This window comes from Passer montanus, unplaced genomic scaffold (assembly GCF_014805655.1).
Source record: "Passer montanus isolate IOZ18808 unplaced genomic scaffold, ASM1480565v1 scaffold6, whole genome shotgun sequence".
Lineage (NCBI taxonomy): Eukaryota > Metazoa > Chordata > Aves > Passeriformes > Passeridae > Passer > Passer montanus.
Window position 1 is genome coordinate 4,382,782 of NW_024371037.1, and position 18,071 is coordinate 4,400,852.

Sequence of the window (18,071 nt, forward strand, 5' to 3'; positions counted from 1 at the left end):
GGAAATTAGTACACCATACACAGCAATCGACACATCTGTAAACTGTGCTAAAAAGAGGGGGGAAAAAAGATTGTACAGTCAAGCAGAACTTTCTGAAGTAATTAAGCACTACTGTTCCTCTCTCATGGAAGAAACACTGCACAACTATTTCTATTATCTGAAACTTTCCAAAGACCATGGTTTAATGGATAATGGGTATTGCTTACCTGACAGCTTTTTCAGTGAATACTAGGAACTGATTGACACAAATTACCATAGACACAAAACACAATCATATTTTAACCCTTTTGATCAATTTAGGGAGAATGTTTGTGGGTTTGGGGGTTTTTTTTGCTTTGTTTATTTTTTACACAAAATGAGATAGTTAGGTATTTACTTGATCTAATCTCTCTGAATATAAAGAATTTATAAAGTCCTGCACCACTGACCAGAGCAGGGTTCAAACCCTAGAACAACTTGTTCACAGTTCCAAGTGTTTCAGCCACCATTGTACCTGAAAGTTCCCTCTCTCAAGCATGGTTATACAGTGTTTTCTCAGGTTATAGTGAAACTCCTCCTACCCCCTTTCCTGTGTACTTCTCAGTATTTCCCATTTCTCTTTCGCATGCACAGAGGTTCATTGCATAATTAATCCTCTGTACTTGGCATCAGCATGAACAAAAAACACTTAAAGTTCAAAGTTCAGTTTCTACTCTAAAAATTTTCTGGGGCCCTTATTTTAGGTTCCCTTCATCTCATGTTCCTGATTCCAGAAAAAGTCTCTCTTTTGTGCAAGACAAGAACCCAAGTCATTGACTAAGACCTTCTAATGCTAGATAAGGTACAAATATGATGTACAAAGAGATTCCTCCTAATTCTAAAGAATGCACAGAAATTTTACACAAAGACCGTAGCAAGTATAACAATTCGAACACAACACGAGAAGCTTCTGAAAAGGATTTACTAATTAAGTGCTTTAATTTTAAGTTAGGCCAAAAGATGACAATTAAACCAAATCATGAGCAGCTATGAATAACTACATACTTCCACCACAGGAGTGACCACTGAACAAATTCAGCTGCCTGAAGCAGCTATAGCAGATACTTGGTCATTTGCCACAGGCTGTGTGCAATGCAAGCATCCCCCACAGTAACGACAAAAGATAAAAACCAGATTACCAGTTATAACTCAAGTGACAAGGGCCAGTGTGACAAAAAGGCACATAAACTTGTCAGAGTCCTACTTTTGCTATCAAGGACTAAGGAAAAAGCATTCTGTCCTGGGCCACATTCCCTAGCCCTGAACAAAGTTTCACTCACATTCCAAAATCTAAATGAAAAGCACACCTGAAGCTCTGGTGAAGTTTACATTTAGCATCCTGATCAACTCTTCCACTTTATGATGAATTAATACCTGCACTACACTTAAGATTTTTCACACAATATTTAATTACACTACTTTAGCTCATTACCTGTATTCCTTGTTGAGTATTTTCACCTCTTTTAAAACCAGTTCTGTGACGTATTTTGTTTCTCTGAAGCTGATTTCTCAGTCCATGTTTCCTAGCTCACATCTTAGGGCATGTACTGAACCAAAATCAAAATGTAGATCAAATAGCTTCAAATTGATGCCTTGCTCCCCTAGAATAACATTTGCCCCCCCAGTATAATACAAACTTCTTTGGATTTAGTTCTTCATGTAAATCAGCATCTTTTCCAGAAACACAATCTCTTCATCCACCACATTTTTGCCAACTAACAATCCCCTGCCGGCACTCCCACTGGAAACTCAGTGAAAGAAAACAGTAGTTAAAATTCTTTAAATCAATGTGCCCAAAAGAGGCTAACACTCTCTCAGCACTTTTCTAAAACAGCACTGACTCACGTTTCTCCTTCCAATGGCATCACCGCAGTTACTTCAGAATGAGACACTGGAACCTGCGTGCAGTTACTGGCAAACACAATTTATTCTGCTCTAGGAACTGTACAGAACTCTGTAACAGTGTTAAACCGTCTGAAATGCATTCCTAGCCCTTCTTTGCCTAAATAACGCCGAGTGAATCACACAGCTAGAAACTAAAGTTGCCAAAGACGACTACTGCTTTAGTCACACAACTTAGGCAGTGTATTTTGTGATTTCTACAAAAAATTACACACTGCTCTGCTCAACCTCCTGAAAGCGCCTGCTCTAACAGCTTCATGTGGCAGATCCTATTTAAACAACTGGGATGCTGAGCTCATCAACTCAAAAAACTTTGCTTTGTGAAACAGCATTTGTTGAACAAAATGCAGAGGCTATGCACAAGATGTCTGAACTGCAGTGTGTGAAGAGAACTGGTAAAAAATACAAGAGATGTAGAAAGCACAGAATTAGAGAGATAGTAACTCTAGAACTACAGAGACAGTTCTAGAACTACAGAGACAGTGAACAAGTCAGTAAAATCATCTTTCCTCAGGCACTACAGCAGCTCCTTCATTAATGATATTAAGTCAAAAACACCTTTTTTTTTTTTTTTCCTGTCAGGCAAATTTATTATATTCTAGTTTATCCTATCATTTTGAAACTGGCTGCTACTGAGAGCATCACAATCCACCAATGTGCCACGTGCATACTCTTCAAGCCACTCCGCTGCACGGCACCGGAGGGACTCGGTGCCCGGCTTATTCCCAGAGCCACGGAGAGCTCTCAGCCCAGGGGAGCTCACAGCCCGTCCGTGGGCTCTCCCTGGTTCGGGCATACACTACGACCACAATTTCAGACAGTAGCACCGCCAAGCAACAAGCTGTACACAGCCTTTTCCTTTAAGCTCTTCCGTGGCAACCTCGTGCGACTCCACCTTTCCCGTGCCCCATGCGCCGCGGGCAGACCCCTGCAGAGGGCTGACCCCCGCCCGGCCGGGGCCGCCCTGAGGGCTCCGCCCGCCCCACCACCAAGCAACAAGCTGTACACAGCCTATTCCTTTAAGCTCTTCCGTGGCAACCTCGTGCGACTCCACCTCTCCCGTGCCCCCGGCGCCGCGGGCCGACCCCTGCGGAGGGCCGACCCCCGCCCGGCCGCTCGCCCGGGGCCGCCCTGAGGGCTCCGCCCGCCCCCGGGCAGCCCCTGCGCGGGCCCGCGGGCGACCCCGAGGCGCGCGGCGCTGCCCCGTGACCGGAGCGAGCAACGCCATTGGCCGCGCAGCGCGGGTTCGAGGCGCTCGCGGGGAGACTTCGCACTTCGGCTCGGCTCGGCTCTGCGGGCTCTGCCGCGTCTCTAAGGCGGTCCTGGGGCTCCGACTCTTCGCGAAGGCGCTCCAGCATGCTCTCCCTCCTTTCTAAGGCGGTCTCCTACTTGTGGAGACGCGCAGATGACGAAGATGAGAGATGGGCGACCTCTGGTAGGGATTCCGGGCCGGTTGTGGGTTGGTGGTGCAGCTCCTGAGCCGTGAGGTGTGCTCGTCCCCCACGGGACTGGAGCTGAGTGCAGACCTGTTTCCTTAAAAAGGGTGTAAGGAGGAGATTGGGATGATAAAACATCATTTTGACTTCAGAGCATGTGGAAGTTTTCCCGGAAGTACTTTTTTGCCGTTTCCTGGGTGGGAGAGATTAGTATGGCTGCTGGGAGTATGGAGTAAGGAGTAGGAGCGGTGCCCTGGGGTGCATCAGGCACAGCATCGCTGGTGCGCGAGGGAGGGGATTGCACTGCTCTGCACTGCTCTGCACTGCTCTGCTCTGGGGCAGCCTCACCTCACGTCCTGGGGCAGTTTCAGGTGCCTCAATACATGACCTCCATCCAACCATTGTAGTGAGTCTAGTGGAGGCTGAGCAAGACGGTGAAAGGTCTCGAGGGTGTGACTTAGGAGGGGCAGCTGTGGTCGCTACATTTGTTCAGCTTGGAAACAAGAAAGCTGAGGTGTGACCTCATCGCTGTGGACACCTTCAGGCGAGGTGCTGGTCTCCTCTCGGAGGACCCTGGACAGGGTACAAGGACATGGAAGGAAGCTGCATCAGGAGTTTAAATTGGACAGTGGGAGAAGGCTCCTCACTGGGAGGGTGGTCAGCCACTGGAACAGGCTTCCCAGGGAAGGCACCAAGCCTGTCAGAGTTCAAGGGGCATCTGGATGATGCACTGAGTCATGTTGTTTAGTTTTAGGTAATCCTATGAGGAGCAGAGTTAGACCCCGATGATCCTTATGGGTCTCTTTCAGTGTGAGATATTCTATTAATTTTTTTAATGGAGCTTAAAGCATGTTGGTTTTAAAATGTAGTTTGTATTTAACTAGCTTTCTTTATTGGTTGAAACCATAAATTGCCATAAGATTCAAGACTTAATGGTGAAAATAATTAGTTGGCATCTGTTGCTATTTCCAGTTGGCCTTTTGATAGAATGGATGTCCCTTTTAGTAGCATTCATAACTTTTTGCACAGTTCTATAAACAAACAATTTGGGTTTATGTCAACACTTTTCCTTTTGATGCAGGTGACAAAGCGTTGAGAAGCGTACAAGGAGTAGTGACAAGACTTTGCCATGATTATGGGATGATAGATGACACTATAATCTTCACAAAGGATGTTGTTACAAAAAACATATTGCTGGCTGTTGGACAAGAAGTTGTTGCCACTGTGGAAGAGGATAAAACATCAGGTGGCCTGAAGGCTGTCAGGGTAAGAGGTGAAGATAAATAGTCGTCTCACTTTCTCCAGAAGTACCTTTGGGCTTTGTTTTGGAACTTACTGTAGTTTTAGCCTCACAAATTCTACAAAATAGGATAAATTGCAAGCTGTTCACCTAGAGGGGATAAGCTGGGGTTTGTGGGTCATTTTATTGTTTCATTCCATCTCCTTTCAAATTATGTTTAATACTGATAATCTGAATACAGTTGTAGGTGTAGTGAATAAGAAGCTATTAGTTGAGATAATTGCATCAGAATTTTAGTCATAGCTACTCCAGATCTGTATAACTTTCCTGAGTTTCAGTCAATTTTATGTTATTGTTATATGAATGGATAAGAAACTCAGAGCAATTTGATCATGTGCAAAGTTTGCTCTTTTTGCACAGTATGTTCTTGTGAATAAGAACAGAAATTTCAAAACTTCTTGTTGTAAAAATTGGTAACTTGGTGTTACAGACAATTACAAAAATGGATATCTTGCTATGTATTTTGCTTAACACTTCAGTTGCATACCTGTTTCAAGCATGATTATACCTTGTCAAGAATTTTGAGGGAAGTTTTTCTTAGCAAATCATGTTGAAACCAAATGTAGTTTCATTGATTAAATGAAACCAAAGAAAGACTTCATGGGGAGACAGCTCTATTCATTAAACATGGAAGGAAAGTAAACAGTTAAGTCTTGTTTCTAAAGTATTACCAGCTCAAGTGCTATCAAAAACCTGGTGTCTTGTAAGATAACTTTATATCTGTTCTTATTTCCTTTTGTTTCTCCGTTTTAAATTTAAATTATTTTCATGCATAAAAACTAAGTATTGTTTGTCCAACAAGCAATATCAATGCTGTTTGGTAAAATAATATATACAGTCAGAAAATTGAGTAGTTTAAATCTTACTTTCTTCCTTGTTTTTCTTCTTACTGACAGCTTTCACCATACTGTTGAAATACTGTAATTGCTCCAAAATACATAAACCTAGTAACTGAGAAACTGCATGTGGTTCTACAAAGCAACTAGAATATTGTAACAGTTGTGGCATGTTTGCTATATATTCTGTAATATAGATAATGACTTTTTGAAAAGTATGATGATTTTTCTTGTTCCTGTTTGTGAGCTGTAATCCTGCAGGCATCTGAGACTTTTGGCAGTGTAGTTTGTGGCTGGGTGAAAAGCTTTGAGACAAGTTCCTGTCAAAAGCTGACTATAGTGCATAGAAAGTCAAAGTCCAAGGGCAGTCTTGATTCAATAAGGAAGAAGATAAAGCTAATTTCTTCAAAGTCTGTTCTAAGAGCATAAATAAAAACCTAAACCATTCTGTACTTTGTGATGTGTTGCCTTATTTCCATATAGTGGCACAAACCTGAGATACTCTGAACATTTGATAAGAACTGACAGCAGGATTTGAACTGTAGTTGTTTTGCATGGTGAAGAGCTAAGTCCCCTTTCAAACCCCTAGTTAGAAAAGAAAATTTCACTTCGTGACAAGCATCATTGTTAACTACTATACAGAAAGATGCTTGAATATCAGTACTTCTTCCAAATAACTGAGATATTATCACTTAACTTTGGGTTTTAAGTGATCTAAAAGGTACTCCTCTAATTGCTCTGAAGCCTGGACACTGCCTGTGCTGTTTGGGGCAGAATCTGGAAGGCGCAGATCAAACTTTGGTGGTGTCAATATGTTTATGTTGCTTCAAGGAAGTGTGTGGTCAGCCTCTCTGCTCAGTGTACTGTTTCAGCTGCTGTTTGGAGCTACTGGCCATGTGGTTTGGAAAGATCATGGCTCAAAAGTTTGGATTTCAGTTTATTTGAGGTCCACTCCTAATTAAACTCTGCATGGAATGATTATTGGTTCTGTAGCAGGCTTTAAAAACAGGCTGCTTCCAGTGGTAGTAGGAAGGCCATTTTAACCTAGTATGAGAAAGAGCTTTAGTTTTATTGCTAGAGAAAAATAGAGAACTTTCAAAAGAAAATGTATGTTGGGAGTTTTAAGGTGTTTTCATGTCTTAAAAACATTTATTTAGGTCTACAAATTACTTTCAAGTGTAACTGCATGTGTAGTTTACGTGAAATGTAAATTTACTAGTCTTCTGAGGAACAGAATAGCAATAAAACAGTATTGGCTAAAAAATAAATAGCTATTTATAGTCAATTAGTGTTTGCAAACCTCTGAAGTATAGGTAGACTTAGGCTATTCATTACTATTGCAAAGGGTAAGCATTATGTTTAACAAAATAACTTATATAAAATTCCGTATGATAGTATGCTTCAGATAGGATCAGACTTCAGTAAACTTACATGTGAAGTTTACTGAAATTCTCATGTGATATGAACAGTCTGCTAGAAGCAGCTCTAGGGGTTTTCTTAATCCAATTACTAAAAAGTGACAGGGTCAGTCTGAAATACATGTAGTGTTTATAAATACCATCTTGAAAACATGCTTTTTGCTTTATGAAACAGTCATTTTCTACATCCAGTTGTGTACAGACGGATTGCTGGATGTGGTGTTCCTGTCAATTGAAGAAAAATCTTAAGTAGACCTAGAGCAAGGGATGTGTGAGAAAGATTTGAAAAATCAGCATGTAATTATAGCAGTTGTCAGCACTGCAGCATACAGCACTTTTTAAAAGAGAAGTTTTCAAGTTTCTCTTTAAAAGAGAAGTGACTGTTTATTACTTACTCTTTTTGTGTCCAAAAAGTAACAGCTACAGTAAGTATTTGTATAATGAGAAGCTTTGTCTCCATAAGCAATTGAAATTTTGTATATTTATCGTAGGAATATGTATTTAAGTCTAGGGGTCAACTGTTTAAATGTTTGGGTTATTTTTGTCTTAATAGGTAGACACCATCCAGAATACACAAGAAGACTCCCGTCCTGCTTGTGATGCCTCTGAACTGAATAAGAAAACATTAATTGGCAGTATTACCTCTCTCTCTGTGGATGGTGGCTATATTAATCAGAATACATATTTTGCAATGCAAGATGTCTGGGAAGGTGTGTAGGGACTTCTTGTTTCCTCTTTCTTAATATATTTGTGTATACAATAGAAATATCTTCTGATAAACTTGCAGTTGTCATCCTAAATAAATTCCATAGAATATGTGGTGAAACATAGTGAAACAGCCAGACATGGATGGAGAAAGCTGCCTGTTCATTCTCACTTATGCATTTAAGCATAAGTTACCTGTAAGCAGGTGTATTTTTCAGCTAGCATCTCCTATGTAGTTTGCCATAACCTGCAAAGAAAACTTTGAACTCGGTGGGTCTGAATAATGCATTGTTCTGGCTTTTATTTAACTTACACTATTCTGTAGGGGAGTAATGTAGCTGTTACCAATAGTAATTAACCTTGAGAAATGTTCTGTTTTGTATAGATTTCAAACCCTGTGAAGGTGACTGGGTACAAGCAAAATATTATATTAACTCGACAACATGGAAGACTGAAGCAGTTGCTGTAAGGCCTTTGAGGTATAAACAAGTAAACAAGGTAAATGTTCTGCACATTGTTTTTGGCAGTAGGAATCCTGGGTGAAGTGAGGTTTCAAATTGGTTTCAGTTACAAATATGGGTAGATCTTCTATAACATATCTTTAATTAAAAAATAAAACATATTAATTCATCCATTTAGAAGATGTTTGTAAAATAATAAGGCATTTTGAAAGTGCATACATATTTTGAGTTGAACACAAAGAGTAACTAATATCTATTATGAATTGCTGCTTTGATTTCTTGCTCTTAGTTATGATGAGGATGTGTTGTGATTGGGGAATTTATAAGTTTCGTTTATTCAAGTGTTTCAGCTTAAAAACAACCACAGTCCCTTCTTTTTATTTTAATGAAAATATTTGTTTGCTGTAGTAATGCATATGCTGTGCTACGTTTATGGTTTATTGTCTTTATCTTAACCCTATATATTGAATATTTGCACTTCAAGCATAGGAAAAAAATTGCCTCATTACTGCTAGTATAGAATTATAAATTAGGTAAGCTGACATGTCACAAGGAAGGTATCATGGTTAAGTCTGGTGTGCATATTGTAGTATATGCACTTCAGTGGAACCTAATGCTTATGTGAAGTACTTGTGTTTCTTTACTCTTTGAAATCTGAAGATGGGCACAGTCATTCTGGGTTAGGGCTCTGTGTTTACTTCTGTATTCTGTTACCTGAATAACTGAAATTTCAGAATGCATTTTTATTAATGCTAGAAAGGCTGCTTCAGGTGAAAAAATATGTCTGTTATCTTAAAAAGATAATATCAAGTAACAGTGAGTACAAACTATTACAGGTTCGCATTTCCAGCGTCTGTGGAAGAACTGGGACAGTAGATGACAGTATATTTTTCACTTTGGATTCACTGAGACTTCCTGATGGTTACTTTCCTCGTATACATGATCTAGTGAACACGATTGTGGTGGAGAGCAGTCAGTCCTGTTACATTTGGAGAGCTCTCTGCTTGGTGCCAGTCAGCCAGGATGGGTAATGATATTTTGTTCTCTTTGTAGCAGAGCTATGTGGTGTAGTTATGCAGTTGACATTTCATTGCAACTGTTAAGCAAGAAATACTGTGACTATTGCCCTAGTTGACTAGAAAGCATAAAAGATCATTGGAAAAACCAGAGCATAATATGATTTGGCCCTTTTTGGGGTTTTTTTTGGGTTTTTTTCTCCTTCCAGAAGTTAGGAACATGAGTGCTACTAGAGAAGTAAAACTCAGGGATATTGCTAGGCAGGGAAGGAGTTTTGCATGCATGTTAGTAAAATGCCAAGTTCATTGTGCTCCTCTTGTAGGGACTTTGCTGTTTGAAAGCAAATTGCAGCAAAATTCACATAAAATACATGTTTCTTTAATCTGTTTGTCTTAAGTTACGGTGATTGTTCAGATATTTGTCCTAAAAGGAAAAGTTTCATGGTTTAAATAATAGATTCATTTGGCCTGCAAGTATTGAACTGAGAGGTTCTGGAGGGACTTTAGATGTTATATGTGGTATGAGGAGGATCTGGATACACTGCAGAAGAGGTTGGAGAAAGATGTTCAGTATGGAAAAGAAGCAAAATGTAGGGAAATAATCAACTACACAAAAGTAAAATGGGCAGCTAGTCAATAAGACCTCAGCAAAGATCTGGAATTTGCCTTGTGAGTTTGTGTCTGTCCGGTGAAAGACACAATTACCACCTGAATAAATAGATCTGTACTGTAAAATCTATCACTTTTCATGCTAAGGTCTTGGCAGGATTACATGGTCTAACTCTGCAGGCCAAAAATAAATTGTCAATTGGAAAGTCCAAAGGGAGAGCAAAAGGACATTCTGATATGTTTCAGACATCATCTTTGGGAGATCTCTAGGAGATTTAGCCAAGGCCATATGGCCATATATATGTGTCTTCAAAGGATCTACAAATAACTATATAAGCTGTTTTCTGTAGAGATAACAGATGTAATATATTGTACCTAAATTAAACAAAGTGTTTACATCATTTTGATAAACAGTACAAGTTGTTCACATCCTTTTTCTCAGTTGCACCTGTTTTTAATGATGGATTTTATGTAGAAAATTATTACTGAAGTCAAAATACAAAAGTAGACCTTAGGGTTGATTACTCAGGTTTAGTGTACATCTACCTTATCAAAAACTGCAGCTTAGGCTGAAGTGGGAGACATCTAGTGGGCTTGGCTAGTAAATTGATATAGCTAATGAAAAGCAGCTGCACTCATTTTCTGCTTCAGTGTGTCAGATAACTCAGGAATACTGAGGGTGTGTACATATTTGTGAGATTATTAAAATATTTCTAAATTATTTCCATGCCACTTTATCTAAATGAATAGTTGAATAATTTCATAATACAGAATAGAGACAATGTGAAAATTTGTTTTTACAGGTAGAAGACACCAAGAGTTTAGACCTGTGCTCAGTGTTTCAGACAGTAAAGAGCATGTGCCTGGTTTCATAGGCATTGTTCATTAGTCATGTGTGATAAAAGTTTTCAAAGGTAGTTTTTGGTTTTCAACTTGTTTTTAGTTTTGTTCTCAGCTTGCTGGTTTCAGATAGGAACAGTAAGCAGAAGACACAAGTGCATAGGTTGAAACACTTCCAGTCTAGTCATTTTATCTCTTATCTGTAGTGCTAATTGTGACTCTTGCTAAGGAGCTGCTCTTTGCTGTGTCTTTGTTCAGCTCCCAAAGAGAGCCGTAATGACTTCACTCACCATTTGATTTAGCCCTTCAGCAGGGATTCCTTAACTCCTCAATCATTTTAGTCTTGCATCTGAAGTTTTATGCTGGTTTATTGTGCTGCTGACAAAAGACTTGTTGCTGCTTAAATTAGTTCATTTAATTGTCTTGGAAGTATAAATGGCTGAGAAAAAAATGAACTATCTCACCTGCTTGTTTCTAAATATCATGACTGTGCCTTGGTATAGTGTTTCTTCAACTTGTGCTGAATCAAAGATAGCAAAAACTGCTACCTAAAATTATTTTTGCAGACAATCTCACTCTAATGAAGGTAATGTGGATGAGCCTTACGAAGACATAATGAGAGACAAAGGAGAGTTGAAAGTATCAAGAGTGACTGACTTTGGAACTCTGAAGCAGGGGGAATCTAAAAGAATGATTGTTTGGATAGAGTAAGCCTTTCTGATTGTTTGAAGATTTCTTTATTTCTATCACTCTAACTGTTAACATGTTTTACATTCAAATGTCTCTTCTAGTTGAGCCTTGTGTTTTTTGATGTTCAAGTAACCTCCAGATACTATGGAATTAAATTCACACTGAATTTAATGTCTGTAGGATAGCCTTTTTGATATTGAGCATTTATCTTGCAGATAGTGCTTTGAGACTCCCCAGTCCTGTATCTCTTTTCAATCCTAGTAAAATCCTTTCTAGAACAAGGACTGAAGCAAAAGCTTTTACTTGTGTCTGTAACTTAAGCTGCAGATACTCTGCCATCTTCAAAATCTTAGAAGACGACTGTTGCATATTTGTGTATTAAAAGCAGACCAGAATTTTTTTTCGTAGGGTTTTTTGGAGGGTATTGGGTTTGTGGGGGTTTTTTGTTTGTTTTTGGTTTTTTGTTTTGTGAGCTTGGATGCTGAAGAGCTATGTTGGTGTATCCTTAGGAGGGTTTTGTTTTGGTGGTGGGGTTTTTTTGTGTGTTTTGTGTGTTGTTTTCTTTTTCACATCTGGGCATCAAGGCTTAAATGAAGACAAACCTGCTACCCATTTTTGTTATTCTATGTTCTTTCCTAAGACTTGGTTACCCAATAATGAACTTTAAGCTCCCATTGTTTATATTATACATGGTATTTTTATATGCTTTATATGGTAGTTGATACGACCTAGAAATATTATCATAAAGCAGAGGTGAAGCAGCAGTGCAATTTCCTTCTGGTAGCAATTATGAAACAAGGGGAAGAACTAGCCTGCTGCAGACAATTGTATTTGACTTCAGGTAGAAATAAACTTCTCAAGAGCATTCACCATGCATGCACTTCATTATGTAACTAATCACATAACTACTTCTAGGAATAAAGGGAGCGTACCACAGTCCTTAATCAGCTGCAGATTAGCTGGATGGGTGAAAGACAAGCAATTCAGTGTTGAGATTCCTCAGAACTGTGAGAGCAGTCCATCTTTTCCGATAAATCAAGAAAACCTCTCAAAAGCTGTGATTAATTCGTTTAACAACAGTGGAGGAACAGCATGTGAGTCATTGAACCATACATCCATTTTGAAGAATGAAGTCATTCCAGGTACATGAAATGACAGTGTTTGAATGCTGAATCCTAAATGTTAGCTCCTCAGAAGACCAGTAGGTCTGTGTTAAGAACGCTTGCCTATGTTAGCAATAGAAATTGTGATAACAAAGTTTATTGTTATACATTTACTACAGAAGGAATTAATTTTCAAGACACAAATTTGTCAAGGACGAAGGAAAACAATTCCTTGGTTGAAGGTGAAAATACGCAAAATGGAGAAAGTGAGCAAAAAGACCATGAGGACCAACCAACTAAGCACAGCAATATTACTCCAGAAATTGTGATAGCACCAGGTGAAAAAATATTCATAGTGATTATATGCACAGCTGTGTAAGTATTTCTTTCCATTATTTCTAACCAATACAATGGCAGGAAGTAATGAAAATAGACTTAACAGTTCTGTTTCTGAGCACAGTTCTCTTCTTGGCATGTTGTGCTTTAACCCCAGCTGGAAACTAATCCCCATTCAGCTGCTTGCTCACCCCTTCCAGTGGGACACCAGGGACAATGGGAAGAGTGAAAGTGAGAGAACTCATAGGTTGATATAAAGACAGTTGAAAAGGTGAAGCAAGGAATTTGTTCACTTCCCGTGGGCAGACAGGTGTTCAGCCATCCCCAGGACAGCAGGGCTCCATGACACATGATGGTGACTTGGGAAGACAAATGCCATCACTTGGAATGTCTTCCCTTCTTCCTTCCCCCAGCTTTATGTACTGAGCATGATGTCCCATGATGTGGAATATCCCTTGGGGCAGTTGGTGTCAGCTGTCCTGGCTGTGTCCCCATCCAACACCTTGTGCACCCCTGGACTCCTCACTCGTGGGACAATATGAGATGGGGAAAAGTCCTTGACTCTGTGCAAGCCCTTTTCAGTACTGTAAAAAAAATCCCTATGCTATCAACACTTTTCAGCCCAGATCAAACCAGAGCCTCATACTATGAAGAAAATTAACTCTACCCCAATCAAAACAGGCATATGGTGTAGTGTACAGTAAGCCAATACATAGTAGCAAATCATCTGGAAATCTATGTGACTTTGAAAGTAGTTACCATTTCAGTGCTTGATTCTGAGTTTTTATTGAAAGAAAATTATAGTAGCTAATGAAGCAATATGAGTGGGAATAGGTTACATCTCTAAAATTATACAGTGAGGTGAAGATAATGCAGATGGATATATTCTTTGTAGTAAATCCATTGTTCCATGAGCACCAGAGCTAATGCAGATTTCCTGTGTTATGTCTGATGTGTTTCTTCTCGTCCTTATTATCTTGTATTGCTACATGCCCTAATCTCAAGTTTTCCTGTTTGTGATGCGAAATTCAAGTTACATATGCTGAAATATAAAAGAAAAAACTTTCTTCACTGAAGGTGTAATTCACAGAGGAAGTGGTTTGCAAATCTTAGAAAACCCTTGAAAAACAAAAAAATACTCAGCTATACAAAATACTTCATTCATTTAGTTAAGAATGGAAGGTGGCTTTGTGGAAGCTCCTGCATTCAAGTAGGAGTAGGAGCCTTACACAGCAAAGCTTATATTTGTGTAACTTTCACTTGCTTCCAGCTGTAGCTCTGCAGACTTAGTGTTCCACAGCCATTGATTCCTAAGTAGAAGAAAAGTTGGGCAGAGGAAAACAAGGTTTCATCTGTTGAAGTAATGCTGCAATAATATTCACACTACTTCTCTTATTTTAAATAGTGAAGTAAGGGGTAAAAAATTTCTTAGGAGGATGATTTAGCTGTAGTTTGAGTGATAAAGCTGCAGGCATGGCTTGCTTTCATGGAGGTAGACATGTAGAACAGTGTTCCACAGCCATTGATTCCTAGGTAGAAGAAAAGTTGGACAGAGGAAAACAAGTTTTCATTCACTGAAGTAATGCTGCAATAATATTCACACTGTTTCTCTTATCATATTAAATAGTGAAGTAAGGGGTAAAAAAATTCTTAGGAGGACGATTTAGCTGTAGTTTGAATGATAAAGCTGCAGGCATGGCTTGCTTTCATGGAGGTAGACATGTAGAAAGAATTATTTATATTTTGGTGTAAATCCATGAAAGCCACAAAGTCTTATAATCTTCTAATAATAGAGAATAAGCCACACAAAACTTCATGGGAGGCTGCAGCATGAAGTTAACAAGTGTTTGCTGGCCACTTAAGAGACCATAGACACTGCAAATGTAGACCAAAAAACTGACCAAATTTGGACAGTTTGATGTCTGTTTTGAGCTTTTTATATCAGACAAAACCAGGGTGTAGTTTTAACCTGAGCAGGTAGTCTTAGTTGGCAAAAGTGGTTTTCCTGCCAAACACTTCTGGGATGCATTTGTTTCAGGCACGTGGTAGCAGTGTTGGAACATGTAGTTGAGAATTGCACTGTAGCAGTGCTAAAGTTTCTTAGAAACCAATCTGAACAAATCTGGTTTTTTCTCATGTATCACTTCCCAAGCAACACTTGCATGTATAAAGTATGTTTTCCAGATTTAGAGGATTTTTCCTACTTTCTCCACTTCATATGTTTAGAGTTAGGGTTCAGTTCTGAGTAGCCTTCCACAAGGCGCTGCAAAGCAGTTACTGCAGACAGTGAAGGGATTTGCTTCACTGTTTGGCTCTTCTTTTGCAGTAGCAGTAATTCCAAGATGTTCCTTGTAACAGAAGTATTAATTCTGTACCCTAGTATGTTGAGTAGATTTGCTTCAGGTTCCTCTGATGGACCTGTTTGGCTCTTCTTTTGCAGTAGCAGTAATTCCAAGATGTTCCTTGTAACAGAAGTATTAATTCTGTACCCTAGTATGTTGAGTGGAGGGATTTTGCATTTTACCCAAGGTTTTGATGAAATTGTGGGTTGAGATTTTTGCTGTGGCTTTGGGTTGGGATTTTTTGGTCAGGTGGGTGAGTGGCTTGGGTTGGTTTTTTAATTGTTTAGGATTGAACTCGAGGTGGGGAGTGTGAGGAATTACCCTAAATTAGCAATTTTCATATGTAACTGAAATGAGAATGTATCTCATGGCTGGGGAATGTGAAGTGTGACCATGTTGGTTTTAAAGAGATAACTTCTGTTTACTTAAAGGATTCATGGACACAGTAAAGAGCTCCTGTTGCTTGGCTTTTCTGATTTTACTGTTGGCCGCTATATTGAAGCCACTGTAACAAATGACGAAGAATTACTTATAGCACCTGTACAACCTTATTCTCCAGGAAAGCCTAAAAATATTCCAGATTCTCAGCTAAGGAAGACAACAGTGGCTGCCCCTAAACACAAAAGGTACTGTCACTTAGAGCATAAAATAATACTTACCTAGCATGGCTCTATTTGGTATTGTTATATCTGTTCTGAAATGCTGAGAAAGAAAATGTGAAGCTAGGAGAATCTGTACGTGTTTTCATATATACATATATATGTTGTAAACAAGATTATTGTGGACATTTCTGATAGAGGAGGTTGTTTTAGTAATTAACTGCTTGATTTCTTTGTAGGTTTTTCAAACAGAATCTCTAATGTATAGTGTGGTAATAAGATAAAACACTGTTCCTTAGTTATCTACTTAGTAATAATTGTGTTATTAAGTTAAAAAATGGGAAACTGTAAATAGTTTTCTGAAATAATAACCTTCTTAATTCTTTACACAACTTTAATGTCTCCCAGCTTTCATTGAAAACTTTTGTTGGTGGCTGTCCATCTTTCTAATTTGTGTACATCTCTCTTCAGCACCACTCTGCATCTGAGGGAGTCCTCAGCTCCTCTCAATTTAGTATCATTGTCAGACTTACTCAGTATACCTTCAAATTTGGCTTCCAAGTCATTTGAGAGGATGTTGAAGAAAACTAGCTCTAAGATGGAGCCCCGTGAAACCCCACTAGGGACAGGTCACAGTCAGATGTCATCCCCTTCACTGTAACCCTTTGTGCCCAACCTGTGAGCCAGTTGCTCACCCGTCACATGATGTGTTTATCCAGCTGTGAGCTGGATATTTTGTGCTGAAGGATCCACTGAGAGACAGTATCAAAAGCTTTACTGTCTTGTGATGGCATCAGCCATGTCTTGGACCGTTCAGATGAATACCATCAGGTCCCATAGACTTATAGCAATCCAGCAGGTGCAGCAAATCCTGCAGAAGTTCAGGTTCACCTTGGAGTTTGTTCAGTCATGACTCTCCAGCTGAGGGCACTGGCACTCCCTTAGTCCCTCACTGATGTTGAAAACAGAGGCAAAGAAAACATTAAACATTTCTGTCTTTTCTATGTCCCTGTGTGTAAGGTGACCATCCTCATCCTGTAATGGGCTGATAATGCTTTTTGCTACTGGCATATTTTTAAAACTTTTTGTTGTCCCTCACAGTGCTGGACAGCTTCATCATCAGTTGAGCCTTGGCCACATAAATTTTTTTCCCTACAGTGTCAAGGAGCATCTTTGTAAGATCTTTTACCTTTCTTCTCAGTATGACAAACTTCTCAGTTTGTTATACAACTTTGAAGGAGTCATTAGTCTGTTGTGTGTGTGTGTATGTGTTTTGGGTTTATAGTCTTGGTGATGTGGCATGTTAATCAGCTGTTTTTACATACATTACTTAAGCAACCTAAATGTTATGTTGTACGTTTTCATTTTAGAAATAAGAGAAGGTGGTGTTCAAACTTTCTCCCGCATTATACCATACCAGATGAGTTAAGAAAATGTGTGGAACAGCAGTTAGACATACTGACCTTTCAGCCCCTCCTAGCAGAGGTAAGTATAGGTTTTATATAAGAAATATTTTCTAATACAGTGTTTCTGTTCAAGCACCCTTAACTTAGGAAGAATGTGTAGTCCTTAGTGTAAGAGAAGATGACAACACTTGTCAAGTAGACTTAAACTTCAGTTTGGATCCCATGACTTCCATGGGTTTCAGTATGTTACAGATTCCAAGCTTACAAAACCAGAGAAGCATAAATGGGAAAATCTGAAAAGAGAGTTGAAGTGTATTGGGGGTGGACATCACAGAAGCTGAACAAAGCTTTCTCTGTATTCTCACTTTTTAGGCATTACTGGAAGGGGTTTTTTGAGGTGTCAGAAAAGTTATTTCATAGAAAATTGCAGTCTCTTAAATTACTGCAGTAACAGAATTCTTTCTGGTTGTTCAAAATTGTTTTCTTAAACATCTTCAGATTTAATTCACTATAGCTTGTTCAAATTCTTCCCACAAGTATAGCACTTTCAGAATACATATAAAACACCCCCAAAAAGCTATAAAGTCTTAACAAGAATACTACAGTGATTCCTTCTCCAAAACTTTGCTCTGATTTCTGGTAGAATATGGCTGCAACTTACTTGTTTTTGTGAATTTTAAGTACTTATAAACTGGAGCTGACTCTTTTTTAAAATGTAAAAGGCTGTATTGTCTGCTGACTAAACATCTGACATTAAACTTGGGATCACAGCTTTAAGTTAGCAGGTTAGACATCCTCTCTCAAAAAGGAAGATAAAGATCTGTAGTGTTTATAATAATTTTGCACTGAAGGCCTGCCACTAATGGTTACTTTTTTTAACCAAACCCTAACCTTATATAAAATTTGGTAGTATTGGAGAATACCTCTGCAGTAAGATTTGTTAAGCTCTGAGGGAGAAAATTCAGGTTCTTTCAGCTCACCGTAATTGACATGACATAACTCTCTCTTGTCAGCTGTCTCTGTCCAGGTATTTAGATTTTTTGCTTTTTGGGCA

At 39.0% G+C, this 18,071-nt stretch overlaps 1 protein-coding gene across 1 annotated transcript in view; it reads left to right on the forward strand.

Moving 5' to 3' along the window:
• Positions 1-3,201: 3,201 nt before the first annotated feature.
• MOV10L1 (Mov10 like RISC complex RNA helicase 1) overlaps positions 3,202-18,071 on the forward strand; it is a 30,106-nt gene continuing 15,236 nt past the window's right edge. The window contains exons 1-10 of the mRNA XM_039726852.1: positions 3,202-3,355; positions 4,438-4,622; positions 7,464-7,620; positions 8,001-8,113; positions 8,913-9,103; positions 11,108-11,248; positions 12,147-12,373; positions 12,514-12,709; positions 15,444-15,638; positions 16,982-17,096. Coding sequence (XP_039582786.1) covers positions 3,277-3,355; positions 4,438-4,622; positions 7,464-7,620; positions 8,001-8,113; positions 8,913-9,103; positions 11,108-11,248; positions 12,147-12,373; positions 12,514-12,709; positions 15,444-15,638; positions 16,982-17,096 — 1,599 coding nt within the window. The 5' untranslated portion in view covers positions 3,202-3,276. The remainder of the gene's footprint in view (positions 3,356-4,437; positions 4,623-7,463; positions 7,621-8,000; positions 8,114-8,912; positions 9,104-11,107; positions 11,249-12,146; positions 12,374-12,513; positions 12,710-15,443; positions 15,639-16,981; positions 17,097-18,071) is intronic.